Source organism: Sinocyclocheilus rhinocerous, unplaced genomic scaffold, assembly GCF_001515625.1.
Source record: "Sinocyclocheilus rhinocerous isolate Xijiao unplaced genomic scaffold, SAMN03320098_v1.1 scaffold1965, whole genome shotgun sequence".
In the NCBI taxonomy this organism is placed as follows: Eukaryota; Metazoa; Chordata; class Actinopteri; order Cypriniformes; family Cyprinidae; genus Sinocyclocheilus; species Sinocyclocheilus rhinocerous.
In genome coordinates this window covers 103,706-122,048 of record NW_015625577.1, presented here as the reverse complement: position 1 = coordinate 122,048, position 18,343 = coordinate 103,706, and the positions used below count along the sequence as shown (strand labels likewise).

At 40.0% G+C, this 18,343-nt stretch overlaps 2 protein-coding genes across 3 annotated transcripts; both read right to left on the bottom strand.

The window, feature by feature from the left end:
• Positions 1-2,076: 2,076 nt before the first annotated feature.
• On the bottom strand, positions 2,077-5,259 carry LOC107752551 (tripartite motif-containing protein 16-like protein). Its single transcript, XM_016568553.1, has 5 exons — positions 5,128-5,259; positions 4,152-4,385; positions 3,921-4,071; positions 3,728-3,787; positions 2,077-2,727 (listed from the first exon to the last, which is right to left on the bottom strand). The coding sequence occupies exons 1-5, from the start codon at positions 5,257-5,259 to the stop codon at positions 2,138-2,140; spliced, it is 1,167 nt and encodes a 388-aa protein (XP_016424039.1). The 3' UTR covers positions 2,077-2,137.
• Positions 5,260-10,888: 5,629 nt separating this feature from the next.
• Positions 10,889-18,224, bottom strand: LOC107751976 (solute carrier family 25 member 38-A-like). 2 transcript variants are annotated; one of them, XM_016567793.1, is made up of 8 exons: positions 18,034-18,224; positions 16,819-16,857; positions 14,958-15,082; positions 14,801-14,885; positions 14,387-14,566; positions 13,761-13,929; positions 13,075-13,241; positions 10,889-11,693 (listed from the first exon to the last, which is right to left on the bottom strand). In XM_016567793.1, the coding sequence occupies exons 2-8, from the start codon at positions 16,831-16,833 to the stop codon at positions 11,571-11,573; spliced, it is 864 nt and encodes a 287-aa protein (XP_016423279.1). In that variant the 5' UTR covers positions 16,834-16,857; positions 18,034-18,224; the 3' UTR covers positions 10,889-11,570. The 2 variants fall into 2 exon arrangements, with proteins under 2 accessions (XP_016423279.1, XP_016423285.1); XM_016567799.1 differs by lacking the exons at positions 16,819-16,857; positions 18,034-18,224 and having other exon boundaries at positions 14,801-14,880; positions 14,958-15,027.
• Positions 18,225-18,343: the final 119 nt, after the last annotated feature.

Here is an 18,343-nt window from a genome sequence, read left to right as displayed (position 1 = left end):
TTTTAACCTTTTTTTATGTGATGGCTATACAAAATATAGTGTGGTCCATGGTTTCAGAATTTGTTGTGGGTGTATGGGACGGCCTGGATGAGTGTGAGATTTCCCAGCCTGAAATTTGTCCCAGTCTGGCCCAGTTCTACATGGCGGTTCTTCAGCCTGATACATTTATAAGCTAACGAAATTTGAATTGTAAGTTCTTTTGTATTAAGGTATTTATAAGACGTGAGGTCCCGTTACCTGCGTGACACTAAAACAGGTATTAGTAATGGCTACTTTTTATTTAAGTACATGCCAGAGCCCGTACTTCTATACTTTAACTGGAGTAAAAAAAATGTAGTCAGCACTTCAACTTTTACCAGAGTCTTTCTAAACATGAGTATCTGTACTTCTACTTGAGTGAAGAATATGTGTACTTTTGCCATCTGTGAATCACATACACACATTTGATTCTATCTAAAAACTGTCAGCAAAACTGATGGTGTAGAATAAAAATAAATCATTTAATGGTTGTTGTTAGAGCAAAAAAACAAACCAAAAAAACTATTAACATCAAGTAGCCCACTCATACAAAATTACAATAAATCCTATCAGAAAGAACACATTTAAATGTGCACATATATGCAAAAAGTTTTTTTTTCAACTATATACTAGAGGAAATAGTGAACTAAAACAATCTGAAATATGCTGATTATCAGGAAGTAGCAGAAGCAGTGAGATTTCAGAAACAGATGAATCCTTGAGATGTTAGAGATGTATTTTATCTTAGACAAATCTTTTTATTGAATTTTCCAAAACTTACACAACAATCACATCAAACAAAATGTCTTTACACAACATCACAAACAAACACAGTATTTAAAGAGGGGGTGGGGAAAAAAACACACAACCGCTAGGTTGGGAGGGGATGGGGGGTGGTTGGGCTAAGGGTGGAGCTAGTAATTAGTGTTTGGAATGAATCTGTCCTCAAAATACAAAAGGAAAGGTCTCCAAACTTAAAAAAAAAATCTGTTAATGGAGCCTTGTGTAGAGTATTTGAGTTTCTCTAACTTTTAATATGCCATGACACTTTCTACCCACTTGATATGTGTTGGTGGTTTGTTTGACTTCCATTGTAGGAGTATAAGTCGTCGGGCCAACAGAGAAGAGAAAGCCAATGCATCCGATTGACCTGATGGTAGTGAGAGGTTCTCAGATGTCACACCAAATATTGCTATTATTGGATCCGGTTCTATCTCCTTTTCACAAATATATGAAAATGTCTCAAACACAGCAGACCAAAATGGTCCTAGAGCTGGACATGTCCAGAACATATGACCTAAAGTAGCCTCACCTCTGTGACATCTACAACATGTCGGGTCTATTTCTGGGAATATTCTCGCCAGTTTACTTCTAGAAAAGTGTAGCCTATGAATTATCCTAAATTGTAGTAGTCACTTAAAACATAAAGTTGGGCAATGCCAATCCCCCCACATCTTTCTGTCTTTCTAAAAAAAGCTTTCCTAATTCTTGGAATGTTTTTATTCCATATGAAAGAGGACAGATGTTTGTCTAACTCCTTAAAGAAAGATTTGGGGATAAACTATGGAACATTTGGAAATAAAAATAAAAACCTTGGCAAAATAGACATCTTAACTGTGTTTATTCTGCCTGCCAATGAAATAGGTAATAATGACCATCGGTTTAAGTCTTTTTTAGTTTTTTCCATCACTACAGCAAAATTACATCTAAATAGCTCTTTATATGTACTTGTCACTGAAATTTCCAAGTACTTAAAAGAGTCATAAGTTATTTTAAACGGAAACTTGTTAAGGTCTAACTGCCTTGCCTCATTATTAATTGGAAATAATATACTTTTATTAAAATTGATCTTATATCCTGATATAGCCCCAAAATTATTGTATTTTATCTTAAATCATGCACACATTGTTCCAGTAACAGACACAAAACACAATTTCTTTAAACAAACAACTGATTTAGCAAAAGAGATATGCCAGTATTAAATTATATATGTTATGAACATGCAGGTGAAGACAACTCTTTTGATACAGAGGCAGGAATAAGACTGAAAACCCTGTGAAAATATTTAGTTGAGTTTATACATTTTTCAGTAGTGATATCTTTGATTTGAAAATAAGCCTCATGACATCATCATCCTGTGATATAACAAAGCAATCTGTAGAATGTCTGAATTACTTAATTGGTTAGACAGTTTCACCGCTGTCTGCCTATCCAGTCCAAACACAGCATAGAGCGGCTGAGTGAATGTAGTCTGGACTCTGTGGATGAGGCTCATTGTGTCTGAGACGCTGTAGAAGGACAGAGTTCCTGCGCTGTGATCAACATACACTCCTACTCTACTGGACACACGGGTTACAGGAAGGACGGTCTCAATGTTTTTGTGCCAAAATGAGCAATAGTCAGGAGAGCAGTACAAACTCCAGGACTGATCATTACGTCCGACTGCACTTTCGGGACCATCTCCCTTCCTGCTGATGCTCTTATATGTCACTCCTATATCTACTCCTAATGATCCATTACCAGCCCACTCCACCTCCCAGTAACAGCGTTCCGTCACACTCTCTCTACACAATGCCATGCACCAATCAAATCTGTCTGGGTGATTAGGATACGGCAGACATGTGTCAATGAAACTCATCACTGTGTTTCCCTCAGACAGACGGATACGCTTGTTTACTGAGTTCAGATCCAGAGTCAACACATGATTATCTGATGGAGATAAACACATAATAGCTTATGACTTTACATCATTACACATAACATCATAACACATTAGCTAGGTCTATTATAATTTCATAATGGTAAAGTTGGACATGTATCTCTCTGACTCTCTGATAAAATGTGGAATTAAACCATTTTAGCCCATGAAGCAGAATTTGTAGAGCTGCAACTAACGACTATTTTGATAACTGATTAATAGGATAAAAAAGCCTAATGATTTCCGTATTTTACTGTAAAAAAAAAAATATTTTAAATTTAAACACACTAAAAATGCTGGGGTTTTTTATTTATTTTTTTTTTTTCAACCCAAATACTTGGTTGAGCATTTTGGATCCTTTTTGTAGGGTTATTTTTTCAGTGTTGGGTAGTTTTTGTGTTACCCAGCTGCTGGGTCAAATGCACTCGTTCCCCACCATTTGACGTAACAACCCAGCGGTTGGGTTACTGAGCACAGGCTTTTTCATCCTCTTCAGGAGAGAGCAGTTCTCGGCACTGCCTAATTGGTGAATTTCTTCGGTGAAATACAGGTTTGTGTACATTTTATTTCATAATAATAATGTGCCTTTTACTACGATTTAGAGGATTAAGTTAATCTGTAAATACTAATTCATGTATGAGGTAAACAAAGCTAGTATTACTGTAAAATAATAATGAATGAATGTTTTCAAAATGAATGTTTCACAGCGCACAGATTAATCTAATCCATAATGAAATTGATTTTCAATTATTTTTATAATCTGTTACATTCATTATTGGGTGCAACTCTAATTTCATTTATTTTAAACACAAAGTAATAAAAATTTTGAAACGAATTACGCTGTGTAAAAAGATGTGTGGGTATTTCATAGTAATAGTAATAAAGTTTATAGAAAAAAAATATATACACACACATAAAATATCTGATTCTGGAACAAACCCCTGGTCATGTTAAATTAGCATAGAAAGTCTAATTGTCAGTGTTTATATGTGTGTTTTCATAGTAACTCACATTGTAGGAACTCCTTCCTGGTCGCATATTCACGAGGGACAATGACCTGGACGATTTTCACTATGAACACCAAAGAACATCTGTGCATCAGTGCAAGCACTTTAATTGTCATGTTAAGAGGAAATTAATCTACCACCATTTTATATTTACTGAATGGTGCTCAACTCTTTTCTGAGAATAAATCAGTATTTACCTCTTTTAGATATCTTTTCTATCTCATCTGTGCAGAACTGCTGCAGTTTGTCTCTGAGTTGAGAGACAGATTTTACTACATCATCAAAAGAGGGATGAGCACTGACCGTGAGGCTGTCTGTAGATCCAGTGAGAGAGACAGACGGACAACTCTACAGTCACAAAGACAAAAGCATAAACTAGTGAAGCCTGTTAAAGTCCTCAGTCCTCTGTTTGAGAAGATCTCTGTTACCTGGAGGAAATGAATATGATCATCTGTGTGTGAAAGCTGCTTCAGCTCAGCATCTCTCCACCTCAGATCATCAAGCTCCAGCTCCAATCGTGCCAGTCGTTCTTCGGCTTGATTTACTGATGCTCTTTCCTGATCTCGGATTAGTTGCTTTACTTCAGAGCGACGTTTCTCAATGGAGCGGATTAGCTCAGTGAAGATCTTCTCATTGTCCTCCACTGCTGTCTGTGCAGAGCGCTGTTATAGGATACACATCACAATCAGCTCTTAATGGCACCTCACACAGTCAGTGCTGAACTCCTAAAAATAAGGTTCTTAAATGGATCTTTGTCAGAGTGTAGGGTTCCATGAAGAACTTTTAATGTCCAGGGACCCTTCCCATTGCACAAAAGGTTCTTTATAATCTAAAAGACTATAAAATGGTTCTTCACTCTCTCATTTAATGTAAATATTTTTCTAAATGTTAGAAAGTGAGCTCAGATGAGGTAATTTGTTCTGTCTGGTCCAGAATCTGACCCTGAAAGACCCTGAGGTTAGGTGTGGTGGGAGCTTTCAATCTGTGGACAGAACTCCCCGATGATGGTCTGGCTCAAGGTTGACTTCAAGTGTGTTGCCTTGGTCTCCGGTCATACAGAATAAAGGACGCAAGGACGGGGAGCTTCCTGTGGGATTCCTCCAGTGTGTGTGTGTGTGGGGGGGGTGAGTATGATTAATTTTCTAAAAATGTTAGTGTGTTATGAGGCCTCTATGGAGACCTTCTCTCTTCAGATACTATAAGTGTTGTAGGCCTCCTTTCAGTTCTGTGAGTCATTCCTCCACTTTCTGTGTATAGCTGAACTTAGGTAGCCTGTGTTTTGCATTCTGGCTTTCAATTTGGGGTAGTAAGGCCCTCTGTGAGCCTCCTCCATTTGAAAGTCTTGGGTAGTAGGCCCTCTAGTCTGAGCCTCCCCTCCCTTTCCAGGGATTTTTTGGGTTGTACGGCCTGACTGGCTTCCTCAATTAGGTCTCTCTCTCTCAAGTTGCAAGGCTTGCAAGCCTCCTTGATGATCGGTACTCCCTCGCCCCTGAGGTGGTGGCAAAGTGTACCCTGCTCCCTGTACTCTTGATCCATAAGGTTTTTTGTGAGTACATCTCTGTCACAAAACTATGGCTCCCTAGGCTTCTTGTGATAACAGTTTTTTTGAGTTCTTAGGCTCTTTCTGAGCCTTCTTTTCAAACTGCTCTCAGCTAAAGTTCTCATACTGCAGTATCACATTGCTAGGCTTCCGTAAGACTCCCTGATAGACTGCTTTCAGGAAGTCTTGAACATCAGGCTCCCCTAAAAAGAAGGATGCCTCCCATGATTGTCAAGACCTTTGAGCTCTGCGGTACAGTGATGTCAAGTTGTTAGGCCCTTGGGCCTCCTTGATAAACTGCCCTCAAGGTCAGGTCTGACAGTACTCCCTTCACTCCAGGAGTGTTGGTTTGTATTCCACTCCCTAAGACAGTGAGTATCATAGTACTCACCTCACTTTAGAGGGTCGTTACATTGAGTACTCGCTCCTTTGAGCTTTATTAGACAGTAGTGTCAGGTTGCAAGGCTCTCTCGAGCCTCTTTAATATACTGTCTTTAAGGTCGTCCTCTAGGTGGCCTAGAGCTCTTTTCTGCAGTTGTGTCAGGTTGCCGGGCTCTATGTAAGCCTTCCCGGACAGAGTGCTCTGGAGGTCGAACTTGGCAGTACTCCCCTCACTGTACAGGGTTCTTTTATGAGTACACCACTCCCTAGAGCCCTTTTTCTACAGCTCCATTCTGTGGCTGTTTTAGGTTGTTAGGCTTTCCGTAAGCCTCCCTCATAAGCCATCCTTTAGGTGAACTGATCACACTTCCTTGTTTATAAGGATTGTGGCACTGAGTGCTTACTTCTGAGAGCTCTAATTTCACCATAGGTTGAGCATGGATATTGCTCCTCTTGCTTAGAGAACACCCCGCTCCCTAGAGTGTACTTAGTATTCCTTTCACTTCAGAGAGTTGTTATGCAAAGTACTCCACTCCCTAGAGCTCTGTGATGCAGGTAAGTCAGGCTGTTAGGCTCTCTGTGGAACTCCCTGATGAGCCGCCCTTACGGCTGAGCTTGGCAGTACTCCCCTCGCTTCAGATGGTTGTCGTATTGAGTACACCGCTTCCTAAGCTGGTGAGCATAATAGTATTCCCCTCACTTTAGAGGGTTGTTTAGAGCTCTCAAGAGCTCTACCATGTGCACAGGGTTCAGTACTCATCTCGATTTAGATTCAGTACTCATCTCAATTTAGAGAGTCATTATGCTGGGTATTACACTCCATCAAGCGCTGTCCTGCGGTCAGGCTCTCTTGCCTCCCTTTAAGCTGCCTTATATGAGCTTTGGTTTTGGTCAAATGAAGGCTCTATGAGCCTCTTTGAGAGCTACATACTATCGAGTTGAAGGATTCTCTGTGAAGCACCTTAGTTTGCATACTTCCTCTCTGTGACCAGTGGGAAGTGTCAAGACTCTTGTCAGAGACTCTGCCCCAGGCAGACAGATTGTTGGCTATTCTGTAGTCTCCCTGGGAGTTTGGGGGTAAATGCAGTAAGTCCACCTAGGTGACAGGCTGGGATCTGGTAGAAATGGTAAGACCCAGATGTCTGGTCTAATCTCCTTGAAGGAATCATTTTATGTATTATTCTAAGCATTTGAGGCCGCTGCAGTTGAAACAGTGTTATAATTTTTGTGTTCATCCATCAAACACATCATACACTGCTTGTCAGTACTTGTCAGTACAGCAGCAGCTTGAAGTCTCGTCTTCTTGAGCTTCTCCATCTCATCAAACACCACACATCTACCTAAAACTGGTCTCGGACTGAAGGTCTGTCTGCACTCAGGACAGCTGTAGATCCCCTTCCGATCCTCCTGATCCCAGCAACCTGAGATGCATCTCTTACAGTAAGTGTGTCCACAGGGAATTGTCACTGGTTCATTCAGCAGATCCAGACACACTGAACAGCTGAACTGATCCTCAGCCCATGAGATACTGGCTTCTGCCATTTCACTGTATATGAAAGCAGACAGAGAGATGATACTCACTGCAGCTTGACAGTCAAGTTCCTCCTATGAACTGAAGGGTTTATATATCCTCTTGATGACATACTTAAGAAACAGGTTTTTCTGTAGTGAGTGACTTACTGTAACTTGTTTATTTCAGTGGGTTATTTTATGACTACAGAAAATGTGCAGAACTGGGGTCCCCAGAACCAGGATTAAGAACCACTGCCATAACTAGATCATGATGTGGCAAATGTGAGAGACTGGCTGTTGTCTAATGCATTGACTCATCGTATATATGGAATATACTGACTATATCATTATATGGAATCTTACAATGGAAGTTTAAAAATACTATATCCAAATACAGAAATTGTGTGACAAATCCAACAGTTATTTTATCATACAATTATTAATTATGACTGCATGTGACTTCTATAAAGATTAATCTTTTTCAACACAAGCACTACGCAGGGGGAAAAAATCAGCCTTGAATCAGCCAAAGCTTTTTTTTTAAGACATAGTAAAAGCACTGAACTTTTAGGAGAGTTTGTGTTTTGTAATGTGGTTGGACAAGATCCGAAAAGAAGGTAGAGAAACTATGCTCATAATGTTCCAATAGAATGGAACTATGCACGTAATGTTCTATAAACAGTGTCAGGGAAAATAACAAACTGGATCCAGTAATGAATGCAATCAAAGCACTGAACTTTTAGGAGAGTTTTTTGTTTGTAATGTGGTTGGACAAGATCCGAAAAGAAGGTAGAGAAACTATGCTCATAATGTTCCAATAGAATGGAACTATGCACGTAATGTTCTATAAACAGTGTCAGGGAAAATAACAAACTGGATCCAGTAATGAATGCAATCAAATAAGGTGTTTAGTAAGAATAACATAAACACAGGAAATAGCACATGAAAATGGTCAGATGTTACAGAGCGGCGAGGACAAAGTGGCAGACTTTGGCAGCGTGGTGCAAACTGGCTACCAGAACAGCCACAGGGAATCCAGGAATGGCGACGACAACAGGTAATTCACAACAAGAACGAAACAGAACTGAGACCGCAAGACATGAGCAACAACAGGTATCAGGTGCGGTTGGCCTGATTAGTGCGTTGGTTCATAACATCAGAAGGGGAGGGGGGTGGGCGCTCTGGAGGTCCCTCAGGACAGACACGGGACAGTGGGCCCATTCGGAGTGGTACCCGTTCGGGGCGGGTCGCTCAGGAGGAGCGGGCTCTGGCGGGCGCTCAGGAGGAGCGAGCACTTGAGGGCGCTCTGGAGGAGCGGGTACTTGAGGGTGCTCTGGGAGGCGCTTACGAGGAGCGGGCACTGAAGGGCGCTCTGGGAGGCGCTTACGAGGAGCGGGCACTGGAGGGCGCTCTGGGACTGGAGCCGACACTGGAGCGAGTGCCACATGAACGTCCGGTGGGCTTTCCACATTAACGTCCGGTGGGCTTGCCACATTATCGGCCGGAGAACTTGACTCGGGAACGGCCGGCTGACTTGACTCGGGAACTGCCGGCTGACTTGACTCGGGAACAGCCGGCGGAGGGGTTCCGGATTGGGATCGGAGACTCTCCAGACACCGGATGACTGGCTCCTTCCAGCCGAGGTTGGTGGTGTCTGGGAGCTCCGTGGGCTGATGGTATGTCATCCCAATCCGGAACAGCGTTGTGAGGGTTTCCCCCTCGAGGGAGCTGGCAAGGGCGAGCGGCACAAGCGCCCTCGTGAAGACGATTGGGTCTGGGCTCGCCTGAGCCATTGTGATGAACATTGCTCGTTCCTCCATTTGGGATGGGGAGAAACGAGTGGAATGAACAGGACAAAAAAAACAACTTTTCAAAAACGGAAACAAAAACCGGGGAGAAAGGGGCTGCTTACTTTAAGTTTTGGTCCGATATTCTGTCACGGGGTGCTACGGTGCGGGAGCACGGAGCAAGGAACCAGGAGACCAAGAGTACAAAACCAAGGAGTTTAATTATCTTTCAGGGAATCACACGTAGCACAGGAAGTAGACATCAACAATACCGGACAAAGAAACAGGGAACTGAACACTCTTTAAATACACTCTCCTTTAAAAAGCAAAACACAGTCAGCTGTGAACTCATGAGTCAGACTCTGACCTTGCCTGGACCTAAATCACCCCATACAGAGCGTTTCGCGCAAATTCGATTTCTGCAAGTGTTCAATGTTTTTTTTTTACTCTTTAGTTGAATTCTCGATCTGACAGTATTTGCTGCGTTTCCAAGCGCTGCTGATCTGATTCCAGTAGTCACCTGATCTACAGTAAAAGCATTACACAAGCAAAACCACCCTTTAATTTGCTATACCACATATTTTATATTACACATGGAGAATCATGTTGGTTGAGATGTTAGCGATGTCTTTAAATGAGGTCAGAGAAAACTATAAACAAATGCTCCTGTAACACAGACTTAAAACATGACGTGTTAAAACATGCAGCAAAATGTGAACAATTAATGCTCATTACATTTACAATACTTTTAACTTCTCACATTATTGAAAACTAGGCAAATACTGAGTTTAAGAGGTATATGTGTACAAAATTTTTTTTTTTTATTGCTGTACTGTGTTTTCTCGCCGCTGGATGGCGCTTGTGTTCAGTGTTGTGTTTTTACTGTGTTTTCTGTCCTCTGCTCTAGATGGCGCTGCTGTGACGGACGGGTGGACCATATTAAGACACACGGGATGGATTGTCCATATTAAGACAAAGACCATATTAAGACAATGGCGAGAAGCGGAGTGACTCCTCGGTTAAACACTGTGTACATTCTGTCGCAACTTCTGTTTGCTGAGAGACAATGTCCTAAATGACAGAGTCACGAGTGTTTACACAGCGCACAAACATGTTTCCATGTTTTTAATTTTCATATTAAGAAACGTTTATTTGATTTGAATATATGTGCAATCCTCAAAATACTGAAGTGAAAGTGAAAATGAACTGAGAAACTAGGACAGTATGTTTTTGTGTGCTATCAATGAGGTTGTTCTTGTACAGGTTAAACATAAATCAGTGATTTGATGTTCGCAGGTAAATAAGGATGAAACTAGAGCACGATCATCACGTCCCTCATTTACTGGGTTAAGATGTTCTGTTCCCTCTGAAAACCCCCAGAAAACCACAAATAATTCGCTGCTAAAGAGACTTTCATAGACAACGATGTTAACTTATACAAAAGTAAGCATTATATTCATAGTTTCCTCCACAATGCCATTATTATTGTTACTGCAGTAAAATTGTATTTGTAAATAAAAATTAATTGAAATATAATTGAATTTAAAAATATTTTATTAAAATAACAAAAGTTATTAAAATATTTTAATTTATAAAATTAACATAAATATGAATATCTGAATGCTATTTATTAATATAATCGATTATTATATTAAAATGACAAAAATTCAGAATTAAATTAAATTAATTTCCTTCAGGGTTTGCTGGCGTTTACACCAATTTATTTCCTTTTCAGCGGTAACTGCAGTGAATATGTTATTTGGGGGAATCTATGGCACACTAGCCTATGTAGGTAAAGCTGCTTTGAAACTTACAAATGAAAAATGTTTGGAAAAGTTTTTTTTTTTAAATGTTCTATTATATCAGAAACATGAAACACTCAAGTAGCAAGAATATGAATGATGGAAGCGACAGTAGTTTTACTGAATATTTATTCAAGTGTTTCTCTATGTTGCAATAGGCTACTGAACATGTCAAACAAACATATCTAAAGCATTACACATTTTCAGCATGTCACATGTAATCACTGCTGTCTTGTAATAGTTTGTGTACTCTCCTTTGACTCGTTTAAAGGGTTTTGCGTAAGAGGCTGGAGGTCAGCGCTCTTATCTGCTCTTCATTCAGAAAGTCTTCATTTCGGCCGATGACCCTCAATCAGACTGTAAAAAACTGTTTGTTTCTCAGTCTCGTGTGTTTAACTATTTTATTTGGTTGCACAACATATAAAGTTATCCTGTCAGTCATAACCATATTTAAATTTCAACATAACAATTGTACTATTCTGGACGATGTTAGAAACGTTGTATTGTTAGCACTTCTCCTGTTAACTCTGGTCAAATAGATGTACATAACAAAAAGACTATAAAAGCAAACATATGACTGTCTTAAAGCCTCTCATAAAGTGCACATGTAGACAAGAGAAGCCGAGCGGACATATTAAAGTGCATTTTAAAGTTCACATTTGTGTTTTCATTGAAACTCAAAACTGCGCAGATCACGGTCAGTTAAACAATCGGATTTTCTGATCCACATGAGCCTCGCCGTCGAGGATCTCCGAGTCAAACACTAAAACATCAGACGTCCCGTGTGAAGATTTGGTTCAGTGTGTGATGTGGTTGTGATCGGTCTCAGGATTTGAGGCCCATCTGAGCCATCAGCTGCTCGTACACCGTCCACGCCATCGCCGCCATCATGGTTCTCCTGAGCGAGCGAGGAACCGCGCCACGGAAAAACCCCACCAACCCGTGCTCCTGACGGACAAACAGATAGAATTTAGATAGAATGCTAGAATTACATTTTCATTATTTTATTACTATTTTCAGTTTCCATTTTAATTCCAGCTTTATTTGTTTGTTTGTAATGACCCTAGTTCAAGATTCTTTGTTTGTTTAGTTTTTTATCTAATGTTTATATTTTATTTTATTTCAGTTTCATGTTTCAGAATAGTTTTAGTTGTGTTTTTTGCTAACAATAACATTTCAGGTTAGTCTAATCAGATCTAATATGCACTCTAAAAAATGCTGGGTTGTTTGAATCCAACTTTGGGTCAAATATGGACTAACCCAACTTTTGGGTTCAAAATTGAATGTAAAAATTTTAGTCCATATTTGACCCAAAGTTGGAGTGTGTGAATGACAAACCATTCCATTTATTTTATAAATCTCATATTGAAGAGGCCCAAATGGAATCTAGACATTTTTCAAATTTTTGGAATCTGAGGAATTTTACAGAATGCAGATTCAAATGTGAAGACTTTGACCCAAATTGATTGTTCCTACACTCTAAAAAATGCTGGGTTGTTTCAACCCAACTTTGGGTCAAATATGGACTAACCCAACCATTGGGTAAAATTTTTACATTACATTTTTAACCCAAAAGTTGGGTTAGTCCATATTTGACCCAAAGTTGGGTTGAAACAACCCAGCATTTTTTAGAGTGTAGGAACAATCAATTTGGGTCAAAGTCTTCACATTTGAATCTGCATTCTGTAAAATTCCTCAGATTCCAAAAATTTGAAAAATGTCTAGATTCCATTTGGGCCTCTTCAATATGAGATTTATAAAATAAATGGAATGGTTTGTCATTCACACACTCCAACTTTGGGTCAAATATGGACTAAAATTTTTACATTCAATTTTGAACCCAAAAGTTGGGTTAGTCCATATTTGACCCAAAGTTGGGTTGAAACAACCCAGCATTTTTTAGAGTGTGGTTTGTTTCAACCCAACTTTGGTTCAAATATGGACTAACCCAACCATTGGGTAAAATTTTTACATTACATTTTTAACCCAAAAGTTGGGTTAGTCCATATTTGACCCAAAGTTGGGTTGAAACAACCCAGCATTTTGCTGGATACAACTACACTGGCAGGTGGTGGAAGTGTTTGTGGAAACCTGTTTGAAAACAGTCATTAATTTTGTCCTTCTGTTTGGTGATGCTGGTGGTGCGAAAATGACATACTTCACTTTTAAATATGCTTTCACTCTTTTTTTCACTTAATACAGTAGCATTGTAAAACAAATAGTTCTGGGTCTGATCTGATTAGATGAGCTGCGTTGCTTCTTGCTTTATTTGAGAGCCAACCTAAAGCAGCAGAGAGGTACATGTCGGGAGAATCAGGGCATCTGTTACCTTGTAAATGAATTGCACCACATCTGATGTCCTGCTGAAGACGTCTGGACTCACTTGAATGTGAGTTTTCACCACATCTGCTGGCTGGGTTACAATGGAGGCCAGGATGCCAGCCAGAACCCCGCAGCTGAAGTTTGCTAACGGAGCGTAAGACGACTGACTGATCTCTGAACGAGAGAGAGATAGTACATCAGTACAGTCTGATCCACATGGCTGTTACACAATCCAACATCATGCTTTTTATCTCTTATGAAGAAACATTTGTAGACCAAGAGCAATATTCTTGCTGCCTGATGTCTCATCAAATATGGTGATGGAAAAAATGAACATAAATCGCTTGCAGTTTTTGCAAGCAATTTATGTTCGCTTGCAAAACCTGTGCGTTCACTTTTGCATTGCCCAAGATATATTACATTCGCCTGTAAACGGCTCAAAAAAAAAAAAAAAGATATATATAAAAAAAATACTTTTTTTTTTTTTTTTTAATTCTAAAAAAAAAGCAAATCCCCCCATGTCACTTTAGGGACTCTTTAAGATACAAACATCACAGTGCAAAATTTTGTTTCCGTAAAATAAATATGAGCTAGAAGTTTCTTTGTAAAATTAACCATTTAGAATGCTGAAATCCTACTTAAATCACACACATATGTAAAGCTGAAGTGCATCCAGTATATTCTCACACAAACCTCGTGGCAGCGTGTATTTGGCCTGGCTGTAGATCATGACGTATATCCCAGAGAATGGCGCGTCTCTGAGCAGCGTGGCAGTCAGACCTGAAAACAAAGCCTTCGGTCCCTCCGTCCGACACACACACTGCAGCGCTCCGAACACACTGCTGTACTTATAGCGGCCGCTCTGAGACACACGCATACGCTATATTATAGGTCATACAGTGTGTACAGATTAGGGATATGCCGGTCTGTACAGATATACAAAGGTTTAGGGTTTGTAAGCTGTTTTTGAAAGAAGTCTCTTCTGTTCATCAAAGCTGCATTTGATCAAAAATACAGTAAAATTTTAAAATATTATTACAATCTAAAATAACTGTTTTCTATGTGAATATATTCTAAAATGTAATTTATTTCTGTGATCAAAGCTGAATTTTCAGCATCATTACTCCAGTCTTCAGTGTCACATGATCCTTCAGAAATCATTCTAATATGCTGATTTGCTTGTGGAAACCGTGATGCATTTTATTTTTCAGGATTCTTTGTATAGGAAGGTTAAAAGAACAGCATAAAAGAATTTAATGCATTCTTAATGAATAGAAGTATTAATTTCTTTTAAAAAACCCAATTTTTTTCACACACACCTCAAATCGTGTTTTGATGACGGTGACGGGCAGCATGCAGACGCCCGCAACACATCTGGCTCCGGCTCCCAGCTGTGCGGCCTGTAAGGGCCCCGGGGCCCCGTCGGCAAAAAAACGCTGCTTTAGAGTGAAATACGTGCTGAAGTAGATGCCGACTCCTGGAATGCAGCGCACAAACGACTGCGGAGACAGAAATACAGAACATAACCATGCAAACAAACATAACAGAGGTATCAATAAATAGCCTATTAAGTCTAAATATTTAAGTATTTGGCTCTGTGTTGAACATCATAGCAAATACACCAATCTGAATGTCTGTTTAAATCATTTAAACACCTTTCAGAATTATTATTATTATTATTATTTCTGCAGTTTATCGCCATCCAAAGGTACCAAATCAGGTGTGACACTCACAGGCGAAACGCCTCTCCACAGTCCGAGGAGCTTCTCTGTGCGCAGGACACTCACAAACACCGTGACCATGCCGACCCGACCCGACCTAAGGCACAGAAGACAGTTCATTTAATACTCATTCAGCCAGATTGAAGCCTCGTCCCGTATGTGGACTGACCCGTGCTGGACGCCGTTCTGTAGGGTCTGCAGACGTGTTTTCACCAGGTCCAGAGGCTGGAAGAGCAGAGTGGAGCACGTCCCGCTCAGAGAGCCGCACATGAAGGCTTTCACAGCCGGATGAGCCTAAATCGAACACACAGAAAGAGAGAAACCTGTTATGTGGAAGCAACATATTTAAACAAATTTTGTTTTATTTTATCTAGTTGCCATGGCAACATTTCTCATTTTTCAGCAATATTTCTTACATGCTCACAGCAGCATGTTGTGGATGTATTGGCAGTAGCAAGTCTCGGCAGCAGCAGCGTAGCAGATCTATTCCGCCAAAAGACCAAATACATTAACATTGTCATGTACATTACCATGCCAATCCCTCTGAGAGTTGTCATGACAGAACAAAATTTTATTAAATTAAGTACTGAATTACTGAATGTTACTAAAATAACAAACTGAAATAAAAATAAAACATTAAAAAACTAATGAAAACGATAAAAACACAACAAAACAATTTCTAAAAACTAAAATTAAAAAGGAAAATATAAAAATAAAAACTAATTCAAAATATTAATAAAAACTGTATTCATATATCAAATAACCAAAACTGGTTTGATTTTTATTTTGGCCCTCATATAAACCCTGATAAATGAAATGATTTCATAAGTTAATGATATGAATCTGTGATGTAAAGCATGACTCAGCAGAGCTTCAGTTGGTCTCCTGCTGGATTTAACTGAAGTTTCTCATCTACCGTTTAACTGAGGGTGTTTGCTCAGCCCCACCTCTTTTGACCAGCACCATGCAAACCCAATAACACTCCAAAGAGAAAGGAAAAAATGAAATTGCATCATATGACCCCTTTAACAGAGCCCTGCTTCACATGGACCAATCAGAATGCAGGAAAACAAGAGGCTCGGCTAAAGCCCGCCCCCTCAGAGGATTGACTACTGAACGAATCACTCCCCGAGACGACTCGTTCTTCCCGAGTCACATTAAAGATTCGTTCGTTCAAGAACGACCCAACACTATTGACTAATGAATTGGCTGCTTCACTTCTGCAAAAGCTTGAAGCAAACATTACAACAACAACAAACGAACTCCCTGAAAAGAGCCCGCTATGATCATACGCAATGAATAATATTAAACCGCGTGAGCTGAGATATTGCGCAGTCAGAGCTGCGGTAACTACCAGTCACACTGCCGTATCACTAACCAGATAACATGACTGATACATGACCTATAAACATGGAGCAAGTTGAGGTGAGCGGATCAAGTCAGAGTATCAGAGTTCAGAGGGAAACCGCAGAACAGACAAAATGATACATTTCAACTAAATTGATGTCCACATCACCCATTTGTATTTTGCTTTATATTACATTACTTGTATAGCCTATATTCTGATGCATAGTGTTCATGGTCTACTGTACAGAGACCCTAACTGGACATGATGGAAGTTTCTCCGTGTCTACCGTAAACATCAAATGGTACGAAAAAAAAACACATTTAACATCTTTAAACAAAAAAACATCTAACAAATCAACATGTAACAAAAAACATATTTTAATGCTTTTGCGTTCTCTCGCAAAACATTCCCCTGCAAACTTTGCGCTCGCTCGCAAAAGCTGGATGAGTTGATAAAAAACAATATTTCAATGCTCTTGCGAGCGAGTACGCAATACGCGAGAGAATGCTGAAGTTTTGCGAGCGAATGAATGCCAGTAAGTTTATCGCTGAACTGTGTTTATTTTCTCTTTTTTTAAAGCTAGGCCTAATATAAGAAACATTAGTTCAGCGTGTCAAAACGTGTTTCTAGAAGTGTACAGGTTTGCAAAAAGCAATTAAAATACAAACACACAGAAGCTTACCAGTGAGAACTCCATGATGTTTGAGATGATCAGTTCAGCTCCGATCACAGCGTCCTCCATCCTCCTGTTGTTAATGTTGTTCTTCTTTGTTTCTGTTGTTGAACACCGCGCACAAATGACGACGCTGTCGAACGGCTTACGTCACTCTTTAGTACACACTCTCAGTGCGAATGCAACCCTTTAAATAGTACTGGGAAATAGTTCGCGCAAAATCGTCCCAGTACTTTAGTACTGTACATTTAGTTCTGGAACTAAAGCGGTGCGAAAGGCCCTATGAGGGTTAGTTTAACAGAGCCCTGCTTCACACGGACCAATCAGAATGCAGGAAAACAAGAGGCTCGGCTAAAGACCGCCCCCCTCAGAGGATTGACTAATGAATTGGCTGCATCGCTTCTGCAAAAGCTTCAAGTAAACATTACAACAACAACAAACGAACTCCCTGAAAAGAGCCCGCTCAGATCTTCAACCGCATATTCCCGTAACTATGATCAATGAACAATATTAAACCGCGTGAGCTGAGATATTGCACAGTCAGAGCTGCGGTAACTACCAGTCACACTGCCGTATCACTAACCAGATAACTTGACTGATATATGACCTATAAACATGGAGCAAGTTGAGGTGAGCGGATCAAGGCAGAATATCAGAGTTCAGAGGGAAACTGCAGAACAGACAAAATGATACATTTCAACTAAATTGATGTCCACATCACCCATTTGTATTAACACATTTAACATCTTTAAACACAAAAACATCTAACAAAAAACATCTTTTAATGCTTTTGCGTTCTCTCGCAAAACATTCCCCTGCAAACTTTTCGCTCGCTCGCAAAAGCTGGATGAGTTGATAAAAAACAATATTTCAATGCTCTTGCGAGCGAATACGCAATACGCGAGAGAACGAATGTATGCCAGTAAGTTTATCGCTGAACTTTGTTTCTTTTCTCTCTTTTTTTAAAGATGAAAACAACAGTGATCTGAGAATGAATAACTGAAGCATCTCAATTTCACACACACACACACACACACACACACTCACACACTCACTCACACTCACACACACACACACACACACACACACACACAGTTTATTATTCCATCAGTGTGCACCGTGCGTCTCATTATGCGCGCGCTTCCCAGGTGAGGAGCGCGCTGCTTTTGAGTTTTTCAGTCAGAAATAGTAAGGTATAAACTACAGTTTAAACTGTTCTTAAATAGATCAGCTCACCTTTTCTTTCTCTATGCTCATGAGCATCATTCAGCGTCACAAAATTATGTTTTCAATAAATGTTGCAAGGGTGAAAAATATTCGGCCTCGCAAGTGATTAGTAATCTTAGAAATAAGAACAATAAAGAAGAACGAAGAGAAATAGAAGAAGTCAAGTGAGCACCAGTCGGTCCAGTTAAGCGCTGCGGTCTGTCCTGCTGCGCACGCGCTCCACAGGTAGGTAGAAGAGAAAGGGGCGGGGTCTAAAGCAAGGTGCGTAGTAAACTCGATTTGATTGGTCAGCTATACCGTCTGCAAG